Source organism: Paroedura picta, chromosome 3, assembly GCF_049243985.1.
Source record: "Paroedura picta isolate Pp20150507F chromosome 3, Ppicta_v3.0, whole genome shotgun sequence".
Classification (NCBI taxonomy): Eukaryota; Metazoa; Chordata; class Lepidosauria; order Squamata; family Gekkonidae; genus Paroedura; species Paroedura picta.
The window spans coordinates 152,269,054-152,292,778 of NC_135371.1; the positions used below are offsets into that span (position 1 = coordinate 152,269,054).

Consider the following 23,725-nt stretch of genomic DNA (forward strand, 5'->3'; position numbering starts at 1 on the left):
CACAGTTTGACTACCCCTGCAAACCAGGATGGCACAGGAAGCAGAGTGTGGAAGGTGGAATGAGAGGCGTTGTTGCTTATGGTGTATCCCTTCCTCTCCTCTGAAGAGGTTTCAAAACTTTTTGTATTGTTTCAAAAGCCTGAAAACCCAGTTTGACTAGAGAGAAGAGTCGGGGGGGGGGGGAGGGAAGTTTTTTATATCTCCTGGACAACCACTTCTAACTCACCTCAAGTTAGAAGGAGAAGCAAGTCCTTGGGGCCTTTCTTTGCCTCCCTAGGGTCTTGGGCTCAGGGTCCTCCATGCCAAATTAGAGGATCACAAAGGAGCTGTACTCTATTGGGGCCTGGGAGAACAGGCAGGGACCTGACCTTATCCTTTGGGAGGGTCTTCCACTCTTCCGGGTTCTAGAGTTCTGTGCAACTGACAAGCCTTAGGGGCACCCTTGCCCTTGGCAGGCAAGCCCAGCCAGTGTGGCTGACCACATTCAGCTGTTCATGGATAGAATATAACATGGGAACCTCTCGACACACATAAAGTAAAACCAAGGGAACCCTGTACATGGATTATAGGTGTGTTTGGTGTAATTTGTGAACACAGCTAGGGAGTCACAATATTGTCTGCTCAGACTGGCAAGAGCTGTCAAGGGTCTCAGACCGAGGTCTTTCACATTGCCTACTTCTTGATCATTATCACTGGAGATGCCAGGGATTGAACCCGGGACCCTCTATCTGCAAAGAAGACCCTCTTCCACACAGGATTTTAAGTTTTACCTTGGGTTTCTCTTGCATTCGCTTAATATTGGAGAATGCTTGTGTCTTCTGAGTGCCGCTGTAGACATAACGTCATAAATTATTACTAGTATCATGGTACAAAGAATTGGAAAAGGAGACTGGCCAGAATGTATCCCATCTTGAACAAGACCAGTGTGGGCTCAAAAGGCAGCTCTTCTTGTTCCTCCTGTTATCATTGGTGCAAAAAGGAGGGTACTTTAATGGTTAGAATGCCAGCTTAGGACAGCGGAGGGCCTGTGTTCAAACTCCTCTAAACTCAATGGGTAACTTTGAGCCATTCGCTTGGTCTAAGCTTGACCTACCTTGCAGGGTTGTCGTGAGGATAAACTAAAGGAGAACTGTGTAGGCTGCTCCATGTTCCTTGGAGGAAGGGGGCGGGCTAAAAATGATAGAGAGATCATCACACACTTGCTGCCGTAAGCGCCTTGGCAGAAACCTGGGCTACAAATCTGATTCATTGCTAACTGACCAAGTATATAAATACATGAGCTGGAGACAGATCATAATTTTTAAGAGAGCTAAATCTGCTGTGACAGATGGTGTTCTATCTTTTGTCCCCCATCGCCTCTGGTTTTACAGTTTTTAACAGAGGCATTAGTGGGCTGTGTGCGCACTACAGATAGCAACTTCCCACCCGGGAGGTTGTGAAGAGGCTATGGAAGATCTCCAAATAAAATCCAGGTGCCTGGTATTCCGAGTGCATCTGAGCCCTACAATGCCCCACAGGTGGGTTATTGTACTCTACAATATTCCAGTAAGGGAAGGGAAAAAAGTAATCCCAGGATTATCACTCCCACAGAGGAGAAACCCACAGACCATCGCCCCGCCAGGAACTGTCCGACTGTGCCCCACTGATGGGAATTTGGATCAGGAGGGGCCTTTCTTTTAATCCACCTGTTCAATTATTTATCATTGCTATGTGTCCTGTTAATTGTCACTCTGTGCAGAAGCTTTATATTGTAAGAGGACACCCCCTAATATTTTTAATGACCTTAAGCAAAGTGATTGACATAAGATACCCGTGTCAGATGTTCTGGTGACGCAACATGTTCCCCCAGTAGCAGGAAAACTTCCTGCCGTGATTAAGACCGAGCTATGAACAGTGCTAAAATGTGTGGTCAGCTTTCCTCTGATGCAAGCAATTTTATTATAGCGTCTGGTAACGCCGGAGTGTAGCAACACAAATACGGAGTCTAAACATCCCCTCCCATATGTATAATCTGCTCTATTTAAATCGTAGCTTGTACTTTTACAAGGCCAGAGACGCAACGATCGGGAATCGGTATATGCATGTTTCAGTCAGCTAGGACTAGAGGAATATCTGGGAAGCCACAAAGTTTCATTCATTTAGAAAGAGACATTAATTTAGAAGGTTTAGGGAGTAGCCCCAGTTCTGAACTTCTTGCAGGTCCCTCGGTCCACTGGGAAACACTGTTATGCAGGCTAAAATTTAAGGCTGAAATCCTACACATGTTTATCTAGAAGCGAGACCAACCGGATAGAACGAGAACTTCTGATTAAACACGCGCAGGATCAAACCTCAAATTTGGCAATAAAAAAAAAAGAATCAGTCACATTTAACAGCATATGACATCATCAAAGCCGCTTCTTGCAAACCAAAGAAACAAAGACTTAATTTCACAACTGTACAAATTTGTTTGCACCTCTTTTCCTGTAGTGCTGAGGCTCAAAGCAAAGAATTTCTCATTTGACTTGGCCTTTCTATCCAATCCCAGTTGTGAATAGGCTGGTTTTAATTATTACACCTCAGAGGTGAACAATGTGGTATGCTGCACATGCTCCCATATTGATTATTAGTTTACATCCCATGTTCTTTTCTGCATGGATTCCCTCCAGGACTGAGAGTAGGTAATGTAAGTCATGCTACCCTGAGTGAGCCCTTTTAGAAATGCAGAGAGCCTTTCATGCCTATGTGAAGACAAATAGCAGGAGCTTCCAATGCCGATTCCTGATTTACACCTGCACATTCCTGCAATTTCCCTCTGGCCGACCTTGCTTGTCTTGATGGGCATGATTCTTGTTTGGTTCCAGCATCCTGCCCCTGGATCCAACATGCAGATAAGATTATGCTTGGTAAGAGGTGATCACCTTCCTTAGGGTAGGAGCCTGAGCTCAGGGGAGCACACGTGTTTTGTCTGCTAAAATTCAGCCCTGGCCATTTTCAGTTAAAAGTAGCTCAGGGAACAGAGGTGGGAAAGATTCTTGCACGAGACTTTGGAGAAGAGGGTGGCGACCTGTGCAGGGCTAGTTTTCTTCCATATAAACAGCTTCATACATCTGTATATAACAGCCCCAATAGCCCACACTAGCTTGAACTTGGCAGAGATTGGAAGCTAAGCAGGGCTGATACTCAGATGGGAGTCCACCAAGAAAGACTGGGGTTGCTGTACACAGGAAGGCTGCGGGAAACCAATTTTGATCCGACTGTTGCCTTGAAGCCTCCAAGGGGCAGGACCTCACAGAGTCTCCATGAATCAGTTGCAATTTGACAGCACATTTTGCCTTTTTACAGCTGCGTGGATCAGGCCTCTCGGGTGGGCTTGTAAAAGTATGACTACCGATGAAATCTCTTCCCTGCCCCCCCCCCCAATCCCAGTCTGAATGAGGTGCTTTATCCCATAAGTGTACAATAAAAATATAAACTTTAACTATAAACAAGGAGGTTTGCACGAGCCTCAAGGTGCAGCCTGCCCTGTTCAAGAAGAATCCTGTTGGAAAATGGGAGTGACGGCTCCAAGAAGCATTTCAAGCAGAAGATATAAAAGACCTCCATCCTCCTCTGCTCTTCCTGGGCCCGGATGGCCAGGTGCTGCCCCATCTAGAGAAGATACACTCAAGAAATTCTGTGGGGATCAAGATGGAGCCTTATGATCAACATCAGCCTCCTGCTGCACATTCATAACAACTCTGCTCAGTTCTGCCTAGGCTGCTTTAGCTCTGGATCAGCGGGTGGGGAAACACTAGATTTTATGAAGCTCTAGCAGCACAGATGTGTTTATTATTTTTTAAAGGATATGTACATTTTAACTGCTTCTTTTAAATATCAAACCCACCCCAAAGTGCTACGTCAGGCTATGTTACAGTATTTGGTTTACAAAAAACCCCCCAAACCTCGCTTTTTCAGCTTTGCACAGACCTTGCAGTTTACTTTGTACAAAAAAATAAAAATAAAAAATTAGAGAGAAGCCCGCCTAGACAATAGCCAATCTTCCCATCGCCAAAACCAGTTTTTTTGTTTTTTTTTAAAAGCTGATTATTGCTCTTTTCAAAGTACCGCTGAAAACCGTCACAGGAACATAAGGGAGAGCTGAATGGATTTTTAAGAAGTGGGTGGCACAGCTATTCCTCTCCCAAGAATCTACATCAATCAGAGCTATGTGCACATGATGTACGTGCAAGCCCATTGTCCGTTCAAAAGTTATGTGACCACCCCACTGGGTTGCTACACATTACTCTGGAGCTAGTCTCCAGCACCCATGGGGGTAATCTCTCTCTAGATATTAATCTCATTTGAGATAGAATTGGCATTATATTTCAGAGTTGCCCACATTAAAAAAAATACTTTGGAAGGCACACAACGGGGGGGGGGGGGGAGAGAAGGTGGGTTGGGCCTAGTATAATTCTGGGGGTGCTTTTCCAGGCCATGGTAAGGAAGCCATTGAGAGAGTTAATACATATGTTCTCAATGTCCCCATTTATAAGCCAGTCCATGTTGTCTGTTTCCTGTGTCTGAACACCAAGCACTGAAGAGCCTGCCTTTTCGCACCCTGCAGCAGTATTAAAAAACAAAACAAAAATACAATACAGCGCAATGATGTTTTCCCTGTTGTCAAGACAACCACTGGTTTTTTCCCCAGTCTTATTCACCATTGCAGGACAATCCACTGCAATATACATTAGCATCAGCTGAGAAGAGCGTAACCAAGGATGGGTGGTAGAGGCAGTGACCACACCAGGCTCCTTGATCCGAGAACTGGGATATTGCAAGGGAATCTGGGTTTTGATCTGTGAAATGTACATGCAGTGTGGGAAACAGCTATTTTTTTATTTCAAAAGACAAACCCTCATCAGGAACTATCACATTTGTGCATAACAGCAACAAAACCCTTTCAGTTATTTCTCCTCAGGAAAAGGAGCTTCAGGAAGGGAATTTAAGGGGACTCGAGAAGGGGCTCTAGCTTTTGTTTATCTGCCCTTGCTCTGCTCCAAATCCCCTCCCTCAAACAGCTTGTCTTAGGAACTACCACCATCTGGATTTTGTTATATGTGTACACCTGCAGATAGTTACGTTTTTGGTGGTTCAGATTGCCTGCTAAAATCCCATTCCTTTGTTCCTGTGGGCTGACATACTTTTATACATTGCCTGTCATGATCCTTTACTACAGGATGTTTCTCAGTATTGGCTCTCCTAGGTCTCTCCATTACTAGGAAACTAGGCCTCTCCCATGCTGCAGTGCAGCAGGTATCTCCCCCCTCCCACCTCAGGCACATGACAACATTAACATTTGATCATCATAATTTGTCGAAAAGATCAACAAAGGGATCCACCTACAACGACAACCAATTCTGGAGTACTTTGAAATTACGTTGTTAAAAAAATACTGATATCGATCCCAACTTCTAAGAGGGTCTTTTAGCTCGTATTGTTATAGATTCCAACTGAGCTGCAAATAAAAATATCCTGCAAGCCAACTGCAAATAAATAGGCATATTCGTTTAATAATCCATCCTCTCTGGCATCCTTTGCATTTGGAATTTTAATTTTTTTAAGCAAATAGGCTTCTCTGATTTGCAACAAGCACGGTCTGGCTTTCTCGCCTCTTTGCCTTCTTGCTCCTCTGCCTGATTTTCCAACACAGCACGCTTGAAGCCAGCAAAAGGAGTCCAAACGACAAGACAACCAATCCAAGGACAGAGATGATGGAGCCATGAGAGTTGAAGCTGTATGCCACGGCAGTGACCACCACTCCCGCAATGAGGATCACCACGCCAAAAGGGACTGTGCAGCGGTAACAGGAGAGTTCGTTTCCCCCTGTGGCGGCTGTGAGCTGGCATTCACTCACTAGAGGGACAGGTGTCACCCTACGGTCGTTGTTGTTGCTCTTCTCTAATATAGCACATTGGGGACATTTGGAACCTCCCGAGATCTCCTTGATTGGCTCGTCGGTCATCTTGCAACTCTCGGTCTGCTTCTGCAAGGTCAGTGCTTCGACTAAACCAGGTTTTGCTGAAAATGCCTCAACTGTGGAAAGAAAATGCATTTAACAGGGAATGGAAATCAACAGATAATCTCAAGATTCCAGTTAAAAAGCATTATTGAAAATAACAAAACTGGCAGCATGGTATAACAGGGCCTTTTTTGTCAAGTCCCCCCCCCCCACACACACATGTCCACCAGCAGAAAAGAGGTCCACTGCTTGATATTTCCACCAGTTTCCCTTGTAAACCGCAGAGCTGGTGCATGAGAATGCAACATTCCTTCAGTAAATCTCATTGATCCAGTCTTATTAGAGTTGGCAGTCTTATTAGAGCTATGAGAAGATACCTACTAAGCAAAAACTTTATTGTGGACTCAACTACATGGGAAAAAATAAACATTCTCAAAGGTCACTGCCAATTTCCTTCCCAGGCTCACACAAATTCTGAGGATAAGGGGAGTGAAATCAGCCCTTTTGCCCTGCTTCTGTCCCCCATACACTGAGCAGGTTTTTTCCATATAACTACTATACATATGCAGCTTGTACATATGAAGGCTTGTACAGAAGACCCAGTGAATGCATAGAATCTGACAGTAGGGGTGTGTGCTTGTGGATGCCCTTGCCAAAAATAAACTGAAAATTAGATGTTTGGTGTTGTCTTGGGAATATCCATGCTCTCAACTTCCAGAAGTAAAGAATTTATCCCCTGAAATGTCAGAAGTGTTTTGGGCTTCAAGCACCAGGGGCCCAGAGGAAAGCAGAAGACGATAGTCCACCAAACAGCCTGGTTTCATGGTTAAGAATGGTGGACTCTAATTTGGAGTATCAGGATTGATTCCTCACTCCTCCAGATGCAGCCAACTGGGTGACCTGTGCTACTCACAGTTCTCTCAGCCTCACTTACCTCACAGGGTATCTGTTGTGGGGGGAGGAAGGATAGATGATTGTAAGCTGCTTTGAGACTCCTTCAGTTAGTAAAAAGTGGGGCACACAAAAAAAAAACCCAGCTCTTTTTCTTCAAACAGCTGTATGGTGGCATCTCCCTAACTTTAAGTTTTAAAGGGCCATCACTTTCTATGGAAAATAGATGAAACTTCTGTATCAGCCCTAGGATAACCCCATTAGTTTCCAAGGGTAGCAGACTAGCTTTGTAGGCCAGGTCTACCATATCAGTTCTTAGTATACGCAGTCCCTTTCCATTTTAACGGGCCTTTATTTTATATGGAGGTAGACTTGGCATCATATTTGGGAGGCCAGGGTTTCTGAAACAAAAAAAAAAGCTTTTAAAATATAGAGGGAGGTAGACACTACCAAGCAGCTGTTTGATGAGACCTACTTCCTCTCTCACTCTCTCTTCCTCCCTTTCTGTTCTTGCTGCCTCCAGGGACCAGTGTAATGCGGAAGGGATTTGTTGAAAGAAATCCCAAAATGGTAAGGAGATTCCCCCAAAATCAGAACAACAAAAGGCATTCCTGCCCTAAATCCAGATGCAGAATTAATCTATTTTTAAAAAAATATGCATGCTCCTTGTTGATAGTATGCCAAAGGATGCAATCCCATTTTGTCTTCTAAGCCAGGGGTAGTCAACCTGTGGTCCTCCAGATGTTCATGGACTACAATTCCCATGAGCCCCTGCCAGTGTTTGCTGCCAGGGGCTCATGGGAATTGTAGTCCATGGACATCTGGAGGACCACAGGTTGACTACCTCTGTTCTAAGCAACATTTTCCACAGGAATGAAGCCATCTGCATACAACCCGAGTCTTCCTCAAGGAGGATTCCACCACTTTTAATTGCAGCTGGCTTTCTTGGAGGAAACTTCGGCCCTTGACCCATAGCAGTCAGGCTTCTGTCCTGGCCATGGGTTGGAGACTGCACGGATCACCTTGACGGATGACCTCTGGTGCCAGCTGGATCAAGGCGGTTCGGCTATCCTCATACTTCTCTATCTGTCGGCCACATTCGATGTGGTCGACCATGAGTTGTTAGCACCTCACCTGGTGGGGATTAGAGGGATAGCTTTACAAAGGGTGGCAGTGGGGGAAGAGCTGCCCGGCTCCTTTGCGCTCCCCTGTGGTGTGCCTCAGGGGGCAATTCTCTCCCCCATGCTTTTCAACATCTATATGCACCCTCTGGCACAGCTGGTTCGGGGCTTTGGGCTGGGCTGTCATCAGTACACTGATGATACCCAGCTCTATCTCCTGATGGATGGCCAGCCAGACTCCCCCCCCCCCCCTGGAAATATTTGCCAGTTGCTTGTAAGGAGAGTCAGGATGGCTCAGGCAGAGTTGCCTGAAACTCAACTCCTCCAAGACGGAGGTCGTATGGTTGGGTACGAGGGGGCAGGATCAGGAAGCGTGCTTCCCCTGCCTGGATGGGGTGCAGCTTACAGCTGTGTCTTTGGCTAGGAATTTGCAGGTAATCTTTGAAGCCTTCTTATCTATGGAGGCTCAGATCATGAAGGAACCCAAACAGTATTTTACCATTTTTGCCAAGCTAGGCTACTAATGCCCTACCTATTCCCTGAACTTTTGGCTGCAGTGATCCATGCAATAGTCACTTCCAGATTCGACTTCTGTAACTCGCTCGACATGGGGCTCCCCCTATCTCTGACCTGGAAATTGCAGTTGGTACAAAATGCGGCTGCTACGGTCCTCACAAGATCATCTTGGTGGGCGTATGTCCAGCCTATGCTGAGGCACTACATTGGTTGCAAATCGGCTTCCAGATCAGGTTTAAGGTTTTGGTTCTTACATTTAAGGTTATCCGTAGCCTGGGCCCTGCTTATTTGAGGGACCGCTTGTCTCCTTATGAACCCCGTAGGGCACTTGGCTCTGTGGGTATGAATTTGCTGGTAGTCCCTGGTCCCCAGGAGACTCGACTGGCCTCTACCAGGGCCAGGGCCTCTTTGGTCCTGGCCCCGACCTGGTGGAATGAGCTCCTGAAAGAGCTGAGGGCCCTGATGGAGCTGTCAATGTTCTGCAGGGCCTGCAAGACAGAGCTCTTCCACCAGGAATTTGATTGCGGAAAGGCCAAGAAGACTGGGTCCCTCCCTATATCGGCTCCTGTGGAGGGTTGCAGAGGCACTGCCTTTGACCAATGGGCATCGCTTGTCTCTTGAGGATGATGATGGCTATTGAGGCTTGATCGGGAGTAGGGTTGGGCGCTTCAGCACCCGAAGTGGCTGGTCGCTCCTGACGCAGCCAGCGCCAAGCTGCTGGGGGGGGGGGAAGGAGGCACGGGCATCAGCCGATGCCCACGCTTCCCCCCCTCCCCGCAGTGTGGTGTTGGCTGCATTGGGACCAACCAGCCGCTTCGGGCACTGAAGCGCCCAATCCTAAGGGAAGGTGGAAAGTTTTTCCCGTCATCGAGGTTGTTGATTGTTGTTGGTTGTTATTTTCATTTAGGGGGTTATATTTTATTTTTATCATATTGTACTGTACCCTTTTATTCTTTTACTGTAAACCACCACGAGCCAGTATACACACACACACACACACACACACACACGGAAATAAATAAAAAATCTTTCTCAAACAAAGCTCTCTGATAACTCGGCGGGGGAGGACACACTTGTAGGCACACACGGACGTCAGGCTTTTAAAAGCACAGGATGTTTCCCTGGGCTGCGGCCTAGCACACCTATTTTGAGAGCTGGGTAGGGGGAGAAGAGAGGAATCTTTTCCATGCCAGCAGAATTAAAACAGTGAAACACAATGCAATTTCACTTGCATTATGAGGACATCCTACCCAAGACAAGGCACAAGGGAAATATGGTGCCTAACAGACTGTCCAAGCAGAACCCACAAACCTGTAAACATACGTGGGAATTAGAAACTGGTTGCACCAAGGGTGGAAGATTCAAATTCACTGAAATGAGGCAGCTCTTGTGTTTGATATTGAACTCTACAGTCACAGTCTGTTGAAAGAGTTTTTAGGTTGCTGGCTTTTTAAAAGTTAAAACATGATAATGTTGTGACTCTGTGATCAGTGCTGAGGTATGACTGGAGTAAAAACTTTGTGGGGGGAAGTAAAGAGAAGGAAATAAAACAAAATAAGGCCGCCAGATCGCCCTCGTATACTGGTGGGTGATGGGAGGTGTAGGTTGCCAGATGTGGGTTGCGGGAGTCCTGGAGATTTGGGGGTGGAGCATGCAGAGGACAGCCACCTCAGTCTCCATTTCTCCAGGGGAATTGATCCCCTGATCCCACCTGGAGGCTGGCCGCAGAAGGCATGTTTGAAGAGGAAGAAAAACTTGGTTCTGAATCCAAATCCTTTATTGGCATATAAAACTATATCACAGTTAAAATTAGAATAAGTAAGCATAAAAAGACAAAGTAAATACAAAGAAGAGGAGTTGATTCTTATATGACTCTTTTCTTTACCAGAAGGAGTCTCAAAATGGCTTATAATTGCCTTCCCTTTCCTCTCCCCACAACAGACACCCTGTGAGGTGGGTGAGGCTGAGAGAGCCCTGATATTACTGTCAGAACAGCTTTATCCATAGCCTGGGCCCCTACTTGGGCCCAAGGTCACTCAGGTGGCTGCATGGGGAGGAGCGGGGAATCAAACCCAGCTCACCAGATTAGAAGTCCACGTTCCTAACCACTACACCCAAAAGGAATTAGAATAAGGTGACCAAATTTTAACATTGATAAAGCGGGACACCATTGACCGGGGGGGGGGGGGGGGGTTCTTGATTAAAATTTGGTCTATAGGGAGCAACAAAATTTTTCATAGAACGCAAAAATAGTATTGTAATATATATATTCCCAACATCATCATAAGATCACTTGGATACAGCAACTGAAGCTGTGTTCTGTGCATGTTTCATATTATAAACAGGCTTTTATGGAAATCCCAGTGAATTCAGTGGGACAAACAAAATGTGTTTGGGACCAGGGTATGAACTATTCATGCCCATGCAAAAATGTGGACTGAAGCTGGGGTGACATCATTTCCCCCTTCTGTCTAAAGCAGTGGTCCCCAACCCCCAGTCTGGGGACCGGTACCGGGCCACAGACCAGTTGGTACCGAGTTGCAGCTCCTCCTCATCCTCCTCCCCAGCTTCTGCCTTGGGGGTGCCCTGCCGCTCTGCTGCCGGCTCACTTTTGGTACTCTTTAGCGGCCGTCATGGCAGGGGCTCCCCTTTGGAGTGGCAGTGCGCAGCTGCTGCTGGCATCACCCCCCAGCGGGTGGCGGGAAGTCAGGGGTGCCAGTGGGAAAGAAAGTGGAGCAGGGGCTCAGGCGGTGGTGGCGATGTCCCTTGGCAAAAGAGTATCCCCCCCCCCCCCGGGCCTCAGAAAATTCTCAAGCGTTGACTGGTCCCCGGGGATAAAAAGGTTGGGGACCACTGGTCTAAAGTACCCCACTGCTTGGCTTATGAGAAAATATATATAAAATCTCCCAGCAATCAAGCATTCCATATTCTTTCTATTTTAAAATGCCATTTATTTTATTATTGAAGCGAATGAAAGGAAAACCGGATTGCATTTATATGCACAACAAGAGTAGATATGAAATCCAGGAAGTTTTTCACTCTACAAAGCATCCACGAGACTCCACATCCTTTCTGCACACTCGCCTCTCCCCTGGGCCTTTGTTCTGGCCCCATGCATAATAAACAGCTCTTCCCTGTCTAAATCAACAGATGTCACCAGCCAGGAGAGGATATGTGCCAAGTAAGCAAGACCAAGTATTCATTTATGATTTCGCAAGGCACGGCAGAACTGCAGCTTGCGACAGCCCTCGGACTGTACGGATCAAGCATTCGACCTGAGAGATAACATGCAAATGGTTGCAATATTCAGGCTAATGATAGGCCTTGGGAAGGTCCGTTACTAAATGTCTGTGATATCCTACAGGCTTCTACTTTCCTCTCTTGTGCTAGTGCAGTGGGTCTCAACCTGGGGGTTGGGACTCCTTTGGGGGTTGAACGACCCTTTCACAGGGGTCACGGCAGGGTGAGCAGTTTGGCACGGGGGGGGGGGGGCGTACTGTTGCTGCAACTCCTGCAGGCCCCTGTGCTCGGCTGCCAACCGCTCCAGCAGCACCCCCAGAAAAAAAAAAACTATTTATATACATTTATGAACAATGAATCTTCACGCCATTGGTCAGTTTCAGTTTAACTTCGGCAGCCGTGCATAATAGGCCATTGAGGTGTTTGTTTCGTGCATCCTTAGCAAGAGCACCATCGCAAGGAAGGACCACCGAAGAAAGGGAAAGAAGCTGGATTTACAAGATCTTCATCCTCAACAGAGGATACAGAAGAACAGATATTTGGACAGCAGCACAGTCATGTGTTCAAAACATGAGTTGTTTCAGTACTCCTTATGAAAATCTTGTTGGGTAGGAAGCTGTTATCTTCAATGCCAAGAGATAATGTCTTGCCCCCTGCCACCTAGTACAATGGCCAATTATATTTAAACATCATTGTGTAGGTGTTGGGTGATGGGTATCCAACTTTTCTCAGAAAACAATATTTTATTATCCCTCCACCACATTGGTGGTGTTTATGATGACCCTGTAGGGCAGGCTTTCTCAACCAGGGTTTCATGAAACACTGGGGTTTCTTGATGGCCCTCGAAGGATTACATGAATGGGTGAGAGTTAATTTTATTTTATTTGTTAAAACATTTATCATGTGATATGATCATATATGGTCATGTAGACCCCCCCAGAGGGTGGGAAGGGGAGAGGCCCTGGGTAGGCATGTACACAGCTATGCTTCCCACTATAGTCTGCACGATAAGGCCACTTCTGGGGTTCCCCAAAGCCTGAAGAATGTTTCGGGGATTTCCCAATGGTAAAAAAGTTGAGAAAGGCTGCTGTAGGGCAGTGGTCCCCAACCTTTTTGAGGCTGGGGACCGGCAGGGCAACTGCCCGCCCACGCATGCCGCACATTTAGTTTTGCATATTATTCATAGTAGTTTCAGCTCAGTCAATCTCAGAATTAGCTAGGGTTCCCACTTTCCAACCTAGAGACTCTTCCTCTTCCTCTTAAGAGCCCCCCCCCAAGCAACAACAACAACAAAACATTTAAAACAACAGAGACTGTATCCATACCAGCTCCCTCTTCTGGGATACTCTGCTTGCAAAGTGAGAAAACTGCAGTCACTTTTGGTCAGTTAACTAGTTAAATCAATCAATGAGAAGCAGCAATTTAAATTTTTTAAATATAGCTACAAAATCCACAGAAGTCAAGCACCATCATATAAGAGGTATTCTCATTTTTGTGCACACAAGGGAATACCTCTAAGATGCATGCTTAATCTGCAGTGTTTACCTGCTTCAGAAACATTGCTTTAGTCCTATTGAAATGAGTGCTGATTCACAATGGCCTATAAAGGAATCAGAAGGACATAAAATGGCTTAGGGCTGCACTGCCCATTAAATAGTTCAGCCTCATACAATAGCTCACCCTCCACCTGTATATCCACCTACCATGTCTGCAGGAAATCCATCCTGGCTTGGTTTGCAGGGCAAAGAAGTATGCTGAGGGTCTGTTCCAAAATCTCCGCCACAATTCTTCCCCCCAGCCTAGTCAGCTGACTTCAAAAACAACACCATCAGAATTTCTCTGTGTTGTTCCTTTTCCTTTAAAAGCCAGACAGTGAACTCCGAGGTGACCTAGAGAGAGAAAATTGTATCACAGTAACGCTTTACCAGCTATGAGAGCATACAACAAGGAAAGGATGGGTGTTCCACATTGCAAGTCGATGCTGGTGGGACACACAAACACTTCCTAGCTTTAAGGATCTCCACAATTCTCAGGCTTGGGGATTTTCCTATACAAACCAAAACACTCTTCTGCTGAAAAGTAAATAGCCAGGAACTGAAGAGAGACAGACCTTTCCTTTTTCCAATACATCCCAGATGGTCCGTGGAACACTTATTACAGGCCAACAGAACTTCACAGGTCAAGAGTGTCTCCTATTCCTACCACTTTACCTGCTAGCCCTATACTTATTAATTCACCATAACTTTTCTGGGGACATTCTTTCCACCTTGCTAATCGGGTTAGGAGGGGTTCAGGCCTGAGAGAAAACAGGAAACACAACCCACTTGTTTTATGGGGTGTTTAAATTGTTGAATTGGTAGATTTGTATTTTGGGGGGGTGTTTTAAATTGTTATGTTTTATTTGTTTAAATTGATATATGTTTACATTGTTATATTATGTTTTATTGTTAACTGCCGTGAGCCAGCTTGCTAGGAGTGGCGGTATACAAATCTAGGAAACAAACAAACTTCTCCACACATCTCCCTAGCAACTAAAAGAAATGTTGCATTCCCCTCCTCACGTGGAGTACAGTTATAGGCTCTTGCACATTTCCTCTAGAGCAGAGGTAGTCAACCTGTAGTCCTCCAGATGTCCATGGACTACAATTCCCATGAGCCCCTGCCAGCAAATGCTGGCAGGGGCTCATGGGAATTGTAGTCCATGGACATCTGGAGGACCACAGGTTGACTACCCCTGCTCTAGAGAACGAAAGCGTAACATCTCCCACTAAGAACATTCTTCTAATGTTTGGAGCCCTCTGTTCATCGGTGCTCACTTAGCGGCGCGACATGTTTAGCGGAAGGCTCTGCTTACATGCGACGTGCTCAGAGAGACAGGATTTCTTGGACACCTGCACTGAGAGCAGCCTGAACCCAGAGCGACACTTTCCATGACACACTGAAGCAGGGGACGGCCAAAGCAATTGTCAACAGGAGCAGCAGCTGTGAAACTGCCAGGCAGCTGGGTTAACCTTCTGAACCAGCAAAAGATTTGTTAATAAGCTTACTCAACATTCCTTCGCTTATGCCGGTGTGGTTGTGAAGGATTGTTAGGGTCCTTTCAACACTGCAACTGGGTGCTTTAGCGAAGGAGGAGAAGAAACTCAAGTTGGGGAAGTGAGGGAGGGAAGAAAATATTTCGAATGGCCTACGTGGAACTAAAGAACTGTGCTATTTATGCAACATCATCGTCATTGCTGAGGATAGCTCTGAAAACAGCAGGTTTCACAGTGGCGCTTGAAAATGTTCATTTATTCTTCCTTTGCCCGTTGTGCTTCAGAAAACTACAGACATGGATTGACCCCAGCAGATTAAGGATTTATAACAGAGGAATAGAAAGGTGGCCAGCCCTCCTTTATTGCAAAGAGCTGAATCTCATTAGAGCTCTCCGTCCTCCTGACTCACAGATCTGCTCTAGGTGTGGAATCTTGAGTGCCTACATTGAGCTTCCCCATCCACTTGAACAAAAGCTTTGCTTAGGCAGGAGTTCCATGTAATCTGACCATGTGCATATAATTCATAGACCTTCAGAAAGAGAGCACAGAACCTCCTTATCTCAGGCCATTACAACCTGTTCCAGTTACAGGGATGTCTTTGTTCACTAGGTTTGCCATCAGTGCCAGGGAGAAAGAAGAAACAAAACTACCAACATTTGGTGCAGTGTGATGTCACTTCCAAGTTTTCAGAATCACCCCCAAATCTGTAGCACAACAAAATCAGAGTCCAGTAGCACCTTTAACACCAACAAAGATTTACTCAAGGTGTGTATGCCTTGAATAAATTTTTGTTAGTCTTAAAGATGCTACTGGATTCTGATTTTGTTGTGCTACTCCAGACCAACACAGCTACCCATTTGAATCTACCCAAACTCTGTAGTTACTGATAAGAACAAATACTACACTTGATCTTAGCCAAAAGGCCAAGAAGCGATAAACTCTGTAGTTTTATTATAGAGTTTCCATCTATTCCTAGAATCAAATGACAGCATGAGGCATGCGCTGTCAGTGTCCCCTCCCCACGTCTCTGCCAGTTGCCAGACCTATCCAACCATATATTTATAATATTTCTAAGTAAATGTTTATGAAATGTTTATTCCCAGAGCCTGAACAATGGATATAATGATGCCACTGTAGATATATGTAGAGCCAGTTTGGTGTCGTGGTTAGGAGTGCGGACTTCTAATCTGGCATGCTGGGTTCGATTCTGCACTCCCCCACATGCAGCCAGCTGGGTGACCTTGGGCTCGCCATGGCACTGATAAAACTGTTCTGACCGAGCGGTGATATCAGGGCTCTCTCAGCCTCACCCACCCCACAGGGTGTCTGTTGTGGGGAGAGGAATGGGAAGGCGACTGTAAGCCACTTTGAGCCTCCTTTGGGTAGGGAAAAGCGGCATATAAGAACCAACTCTTCTTCTTCTTCTTCTTCTATATGAGAAAGTGCGCTTCCTCCATACATAACACAAATAAACTTACTTGGGTCTGCCCTTAAAGACAACTTGGAAACGATTGCTGGTACAGAATGTCATGTCCTGTCTATTATCGGACACCAAGCAGAATCTGGATACCATTCCCTTTCTGCAAGCACTCCACTGGTTACTGATCGGGTACCAGGTTCAACTCAAGGTGCTAGCTATCACTCAGAGCCTGCAAGGCACTGGACCCTCAAACATGGAGGACCTGTCCTGCTCTGTTCCTGTGTGTCAGCCTCCCTAGTCTGAGCAAAGCCTCCCAAAGATGACACCCTGTAAACAGGTACGGTTCACAATTACCCATTCATGCACATTATCTGGCTCTCTCTGTTCAGATTCCATCGGGGATAATAAAATACTTCTGTGTTGTTTCAGACAGTGATCATACCTTGTCTCCATCTGAAACAACCCAAAAGACTGATCCAAACAATCACTTAAAATGTATTTAGCACATTTACCCTTCATCCATCTTCCAAAAAGCTTCGTTTCTTAACCCCATTGCTACCAAGTCAGTAAAGTTAGACTGAGAAATGTTTAACTGTCCGAGGGCAACTAGAGAGATTCATTGCTGAGGAAGAATTTGAATCCAGGTCTTCCCAGTGCAGTTCCAACACTTAGAAACAATGATTGTCTTTATGAGTCAAGACGCAACTCCATATCATTTCAGGAATATTTCCCCTCGATTTATAACTGGTGATCAACATGAAGGTAGAGAAAGATGCTTAAAGGGGAGAATCAGTAGGAGGATGCTATGACCTTCCTGTACCCACTGACGCTGCCCTGCAAATAACCCCAAATCCTGCCCTGTTTTTCTCTGGAGTCCAATCTAGCTGTGGAAAAAACAATTTTTCTTATATGGCACCCAGAGCATTTGTAAGGTGGAATGATTCATTTATATAGAATTTTTTAGGATGTATCTCCAGGGAACCTGCCTGAGATGGCTTATAAAAAAAACATAATGAAAACAGTTATTCATGAATATCTAACATTAAAAGCCCAGTCTGAGCATAAAAATTCTGAACCACTTAAAATAAATGTAATGGTTTCCAAGTAGGGTGGCCAGCTCTGAGTTGGGAAATACCTGGAGGCTTTGGGTGTAGAGTTGGGAGTGGGCAGGCTCTGGGGCAGAGCAGGACCTCAGTGGAATATAATGCCCCAGATTCCACCCTCCAAAGCAGTCGTTTTCTCCAGGGGAACTGATCTCTTTAGTCTGGAGAGGAGCTATTCTTCCAGGGGATTCCCAGGTCCCACCTGAGGACTGAAATCCCAATTTCCAGGCTAGAAGTTCCTATAAAAATTGTTTTAGAAAACAATATCATCTCCTTAATTAAAACCCAGGAACATTTTGGCCTCTAATTTCAAAGGCAGTAGAGAAAATGCCAGGCAATCCTCAAGGGAAAGGGCTGTCTGCAGGCCAGGTGCCAGTCCTGAAAAGGCACTGCTTGAGGTGGGCATCTGCCTCACACTTGAAGGTGCGGGTACAGAGCTGACCTTCACCAGTGGGCTGTACAATATCAGAGATGGTGGGAGCTGGAAAGGTTCGACGCTCTCTCTTCCCCACCTCCCCTGCATATGCCCCCTCCACCCTGGTCTAGCCCTGGCATTAAAAGGAAGGCAAACACAAGATTAGGAATGTCATGCTTGACTTCATAACGTAGAGCAGGGATTCCTCACCAGGGGCCCATGGACTCCTTGGGGTCTGTGGGAGCTTTAGAGGGAATCCTCAGCCTTTCTCCTCTGACCTTTATGGACTTGGCCACAAGCTAGGGAACTGGCTGCTTCCACCCAGAAGTGGGGGGAGGGAGAGAAAGGAGGACAAAGGGTGCAACTGGTGATGTCACATCTAGGGGGCATGGCAGGGAGGCATGACCAGTCCACATCACTTCTGGGGTCCTTGCACAGTCAAAAGGTTGAAAAAGGCTGACATGGAGCATCACTCCTACATTCTCAAGTTGATAGCATGATCTGCAGTCAAGATGTGACACGGGGCAGAGACAGCCCAGCTGCTGTTTCTTCTGAGTTTTTATTTCAAGTCTGGCCAATGTGTACTCCTTTGCTTGGGAATGAAAGCAATTGGCTTGCTCAAACGAAAACCACATGGGAGATGAAACAGGGGCCGCCAAGGGCAAAGCCTTCCTTCTGCCTCCCAAGGCCAAGCCAGAAAGTCTCCTGCAAGCAGAGTCTGAAGATTCATTTCCAGGGTTGAAGGTTCCCATTTGTCTGGAAAAAACAGAGAATACTCCACCTGGCAAACATATTACAGGTTTGTTCTATCTTGCTAAGCAGAAACAGTGCAAAATATTTAGTGGCCCTTAATTCAGCCACCATTAAGCCGGGGCTTAATTTGAGTCAGAATATAGTTCTGATTCCAGAGCATACGAGCTCAGGCTCCTTGGCCAACTAGCAATCCAGACAATATATAAGAGTGCATTTGAGCATGTGTGGTGCGTTTCCTCTCAAGGCTAGGAGAAACCACAACCAACTTCTGCACATCTGTGGTTAGCAATTCAGGGCCAAGGAAGTGAAGGAAGAGTGGGAAAAGAAATGTTGCTCTATGGGCCCAGTGGGAGAAGAAATATTGTATTCCATTTGAAGACCCTTATGCATTCTGCCTTTTGGTACTGTCCATAGAGGAGATCAGCCCTAAATGCTCCTTAGAAGGCCAGATCCTGAAGATGAAACTCAAATCCTTTGGCCACCTCATGAGAAGGAAGGACTCCCTGGAGAAGAGCCTAATGCTGGGAGCAATTGAGGGCAAAAGAAGAAGGGGACGGCAGAGAATGAGGTGGCTGGATGGAGTCACTGAAGCAGTCGGTGCGAACTTAAATGGACTCCGGGGAATGGTAGAGGACAGGAAGGCCTGCAGGATCATTGTCCATGGGGTCGTGATGGGTCGGACACGACTTCGCAACTAACAACAACAATGCATTCTGCATGCAGCTTCGTCAGGGGATCTGTAAGGCTATCATCTCCCAGATTGTTCCCATTGTCCAAAGGCAGTAAGCCATTGCTTTTTGCTTCTTGATTCTGCATTAGAGCATCCATCTTTTCTGTACTTAGCAATTTAGAACATAATAATTCCATGGAAAATATCCCTCCTCTCATGAATGTCATTGGGGGAAAGTACACATTAAAATCTCCCATGGGTGTCAACAGAACCTTGTTCCTAGGCAAATGCCAACGCCCAAACTTATTTTCATTTGATGTTAATCAGTGGTAAATTTCCTAATATTTGTCATTTCTAATGATATTTATTGGGAGATAGGGAGGCAATGGGCAGAGCTTATCAGGGCTGTGACTGATAATTCCTGTACTGCACAACAGATCGTAGACTATCAAGATCAAAATAGGTGGTGAAGCCTCAAATAAGGAATATTGCAATAGAGAGTGCTCCATGTTACCTCTTCTTTCTCTCCTCCAGAAACTGATTTAGTCATATAATGGTAAAACAGATTATCAGACAAAACTGACAAAGGCTATCAGACAAATCTGAAGTCAAACTCCCAGAGCGTATGATCTGCCAGTACTAATAGCCTTACGGGAATCATAGCTAGAGAGCCTCAGCTAACATGCCATCAGAGAAGAGTCCAGGATGTTCCAGACAAAATGGACCCAATTCCTATCTGACAATTCCTGGTTGGAAGATCATTGAGAATCCTACAGGAGCCACTCTGAATTTTCTAAAGGAAGCATAATCAATAAATCTGGATCAGCACTTTTGACTTTGCTGATCTAAGAAAGAAATTGCCAAATGAGGATGAACAGAACTGTTGTTCACAAATATATATATATATTTCTTTTGAAAGACAGGAGGCAACCCACTAGTTGTCAAGGTATCTAATGTCACATGAGGTGTGCAAGATAAATCCTAATATTCACTTTGATGTAAGCCCCACAGAGGTCAAAAGGTTTATACTCTGAGATGATAGGAATAGGATCAGGCTGCAAGACACACTTCCCTTTTGCTCAGTTTATCCATTCCTTTAGCAACAGTGCTTCATTCATTCCTCTTTTTCATCACTCATCTGACCTATTTTCCTCCTCTAAGGTCTTCTTCATGACCTAGTTCTTTAGCCAAGACTGGAGACAGACGTGATCCAACATCATATTTGACCCAAAATTGAGTGATTTTGTCTAGGCTATACATATTCATTTCTTTCTTCCCTCCTCATGGCATCTCTGATCAAGAAAGTCTCAAAGACTTTTTGAAGCACTACAAAAATATGCAAGACCTGTGAACAGAGAAGATTACAGAGAACATGAGAAGATTACATGTACATGCATGGTTTAAACTTTAAGGATTCTTGGGGCCCTAGCAAAGTATAATTGCGGCGGGAGGAGCCAGACTGAGGGGTAACCCACAGTGGAAAAGGGCGTCACGCCAAGTGTCCTTAAAGAGGGGAAAGGGGGGAGGAGAGAGGCTACAGCTCTGATCCATGGGGGAGGCACAGCGTGGAGCCCATGGAAATATGGGTCCCACAGCACATACTACATCGATAAACTGGCCCTGAACATGCACATTGTTGGCAACCATGGCTCTCACCCAGTACAAACATCAATACCACTTTCATCCATCTTCAATCCTCTCTTCAGATTTCTCCTAGGCTCATCCTACCTATTCCTCCATTGCCTTTTCATTTTCTTCCATCCGTTCCTCTCTAGAAAATCTCAAATGCCAACTGTACCCTCAAACTTCACTCAAGTGCGTAAAACTAAAAGCTCCAGTCACGTCAACATCTAGTAAAACAGCAGTAACATCATAATTCTCAGACCTGGAACCTCCTTTCTGGACTAGAACCTGGTGTGGAGTCTAAAAAAGTAGGTTATTTGCTGTTTTGACTGGATGTCATTTGCACAGGTGCTTGTCGATACACCTTGACCTGGGAGAAGGAGCCTTCTGAGATCTCTTGGCAACAGTTCTTTATAGTTATGGGTTCAAATCTCTGCATCAACTGAATCCAACACTTCATGCATCTGATCAAGAGGACTCTGGCTGACAAAAGCTTCTGCCTTGAGAAGTTGGTTAGTCTTTAAGGATGTTTTGACGGGAACTGGCTAACAGGGCTACCGCTGTGGACTAAGAAAGTGCAGTTGAGTCTGATGGTGTACAGGGGAAAAATACTCCCTCCAGGAGAATTTCAGCACATCTCAATGCAGTTCAAGATTTCAAGCAACCTTGGTAGGGCAGGAAGTAGTGACTCAATCACTTCCAGAAATGATTGAGTCTTGCTCCTTAAAAAAAAAAAATCCATAGTTATAATGGCCAGCAACCAATAATTATGATCAACCCAATGTGAAAAATCTTTCAGGGCACAAACTCCTTCTATAACAACATGGTGTTATGTAAGTTACTCAGAAGTATGTCCTACTATGTTCAGAGGGGTTGCATTCAATGCAGTGTGCCAAAGACTGCAGCTTCTGTCACAGGGCAGGAGTCTGTATGGATAGTGGGAGGGGAAACTTGTCTGTCATTTGTCCGAATATTGACAAATGTGAAATAGAGGCTTGTTTCTTTTATAAAAGGATGTATAATAATGTTTCCTGTATAATTTTTTCAGTTCTATTTAACCCCCCTGAGCCTTCTGGGAGGGTGGTATATAAATATGAATAAATAAAACAAAAATTAAAAACCCACCCACCCCCTTTCCCCCAATTATCATGTCCTCTATTGGGTTACCTACCAATTTTTCTGGAGTCATCATTTCTAATAATTAATGTCTGGAATCAGGAGTAACAGGGTCTTGTATGTATTGACAATTCCACGGCCTAAGGTGGCCCCACACCAAACTCAAGCATATAAACAAAACATGCCACCCCAAAGTTAAGCTCCCTTGCCAAATTTTACTTAATTAAAAAAAAAAAGAAAGGGATCCGTATTTTAACCTGCAAAAGCCACAGAAAGAAACTCAGGACCGAGACTTAGTAGAATTTTTTTTCCCCAATTGAAGCTTAGCCAAATAGCAAAATTGGCCTACATCAGTGCCGCAGAGGGCTCCCAAAACTTCAAGAATAAAGATTAGGCTGCAAATGGAAGCGGCGTTCCGCCATCCGGAGGGCTGCCCTTCAGATCAAGCCCTGGAAACCTTTCCCACCTCGAAGCCGCTAGACTAGAGCCCAGCCTTCCGATGCCACCAAGAGAGGCGTGAAAACCCAGCACTTTGCAAACGCCGACTGGAACCACCGTCTACAAAGAACCGCTCGCAATACCCTAAACTGGTTTCATTCTGGTTCTTTTCTCCTGCAGAGGCAAACGGGACAATTCCAGATCCCTCACCATTCTCTGGGGAAACAGGCGAAAAGACCCACTTGGAAAGTTCCGATGGCGCTCGACAGGCTCCCTGGCGCGGCGCGGCGCTCCGTCCTCCGAAGGCGCTTCCCCGACTCTCCGCCAGCGGCCAACAGCTGGAGCGAAAAGGGCGCCTTTCCCCAGATCCGTCCCCGCAAAGTTCGAGCCCAGCGCTCCTCGGCGGTCCGCGCCGCCGTCCGCGCCGCTGCTTCCCTTCGGCCGGCCAGGACGGGACTGAGCCGGGGCTGGCGCAGCGCTCCGAGAAGAGGGGGGAGGCAAGGGACTGGGAGGAAAGTGCCGAGCCAGAGTTCACACACACGGAAGGGCAAGGGACCGGAGACAATTTCCCAAGATGAAAGGAAAGCTCCGGGAGGGGCTGGCTCCTGGGAGAGCCGCTCCGGAGGGTGGCTCGACCTTCCTCCTGGGAAAGCGAACTTTCTCCGGCCAGAAAGGCTCTGAGACGGGACGTCTTGAGAGATGGCAAAGTAAGGACACAGATGAAGGTCTCACGGGCTAGAAATAACTTTATAGAAAAATGCAGGCTCCTTCATGTGCCTTCTCCTCTCCCCCCCCCCTTTTAAAAAGAAGAGTTGGTTCTTATATGCCCCTTTTCCCTACCCGAAGGACGCTCAAAGCAGCTTACTGTCACCTTCCCATTCCTCTCCCCACAACAGACCCTGTGAGGTGGGTGAGGCTGAGATATTACTGATATTACTTCTCAGTCAGAACAGTTTTATCAGTGCTGTAGTGAGCCCAAGGTCACCCAGCTGACTGCATGTGGGGGAGCGCAGAATCGAACCTGGCATGCCAGATTAGAAGTCCGCACTCCTAACCACGGCACCAAACAGGCTCTCAATCAAAAGGATGTCTTGACTCAGATGGGTGATCCGGCACATGATCTATGGATGGATGGATCCAGCTAGCATTCTTCATAGTTTTAGGTTTCCTGTTTTGCCCGCTTTTAACATCCATGAGTTCTGTAGACTGTGTTGTGCCATTTTTGGTTGGTGTACATAAAGGGCATTACATGGACCTGGGTTTCGTATTTGTCTTTGAGCCCATGCAGCTCCTTGGAATTTCCATCCGGACTTAACTTAAAATATGCGTACCTCATAATCACCACCCATAATAGTAATGGCTTGTGGAAGTTCAGCATCACTTGCTATGTTGCAGCATCCTGTA

The 23,725-nt window shown here is 45.9% G+C and overlaps 1 protein-coding gene and 1 non-coding gene across 5 annotated transcripts; both read right to left on the minus strand.

Annotated features, from left to right (window-relative positions):
* Positions 1 to 3,790: 3,790 nt before the first annotated feature.
* Positions 3,791 to 23,001, minus strand: TMEM100 (transmembrane protein 100). Of its 4 annotated transcripts, none has more exons than XM_077328700.1 (3): positions 22,564 to 23,001; positions 13,452 to 13,637; positions 3,791 to 6,054 (listed from the first exon to the last, which is right to left on the minus strand). In XM_077328700.1, the coding sequence occupies exon 3, from the start codon at positions 5,981 to 5,983 to the stop codon at positions 5,579 to 5,581; it is 405 nt and encodes a 134-aa protein (XP_077184815.1). In that variant the 5' UTR covers positions 5,984 to 6,054; positions 13,452 to 13,637; positions 22,564 to 23,001; the 3' UTR covers positions 3,791 to 5,578. The 4 variants fall into 4 exon arrangements, with proteins under 4 accessions (XP_077184815.1, XP_077184814.1, XP_077184817.1 ...); XM_077328699.1 differs by having other exon boundaries at positions 22,532 to 23,001; XM_077328702.1 differs by lacking the exon at positions 22,564 to 23,001 and adding an exon at positions 20,288 to 21,498.
* On the minus strand, positions 15,530 to 15,718 carry LOC143834574 (U2 spliceosomal RNA). Its single transcript, XR_013229840.1, has one exon. It is a non-coding gene; the product is annotated as a U2 spliceosomal RNA (small nuclear RNA).
* Positions 23,002 to 23,725: the final 724 nt, after the last annotated feature.

Bases quoted from the DNA above. Each gene is read 5' to 3' on its own strand.
- TMEM100 (XM_077328700.1), bottom strand. From the start codon at position 5,983: ATGACCGACGAGCCAATCAAGGAGATCTCGGGAGGTTCCAAATGTCCC.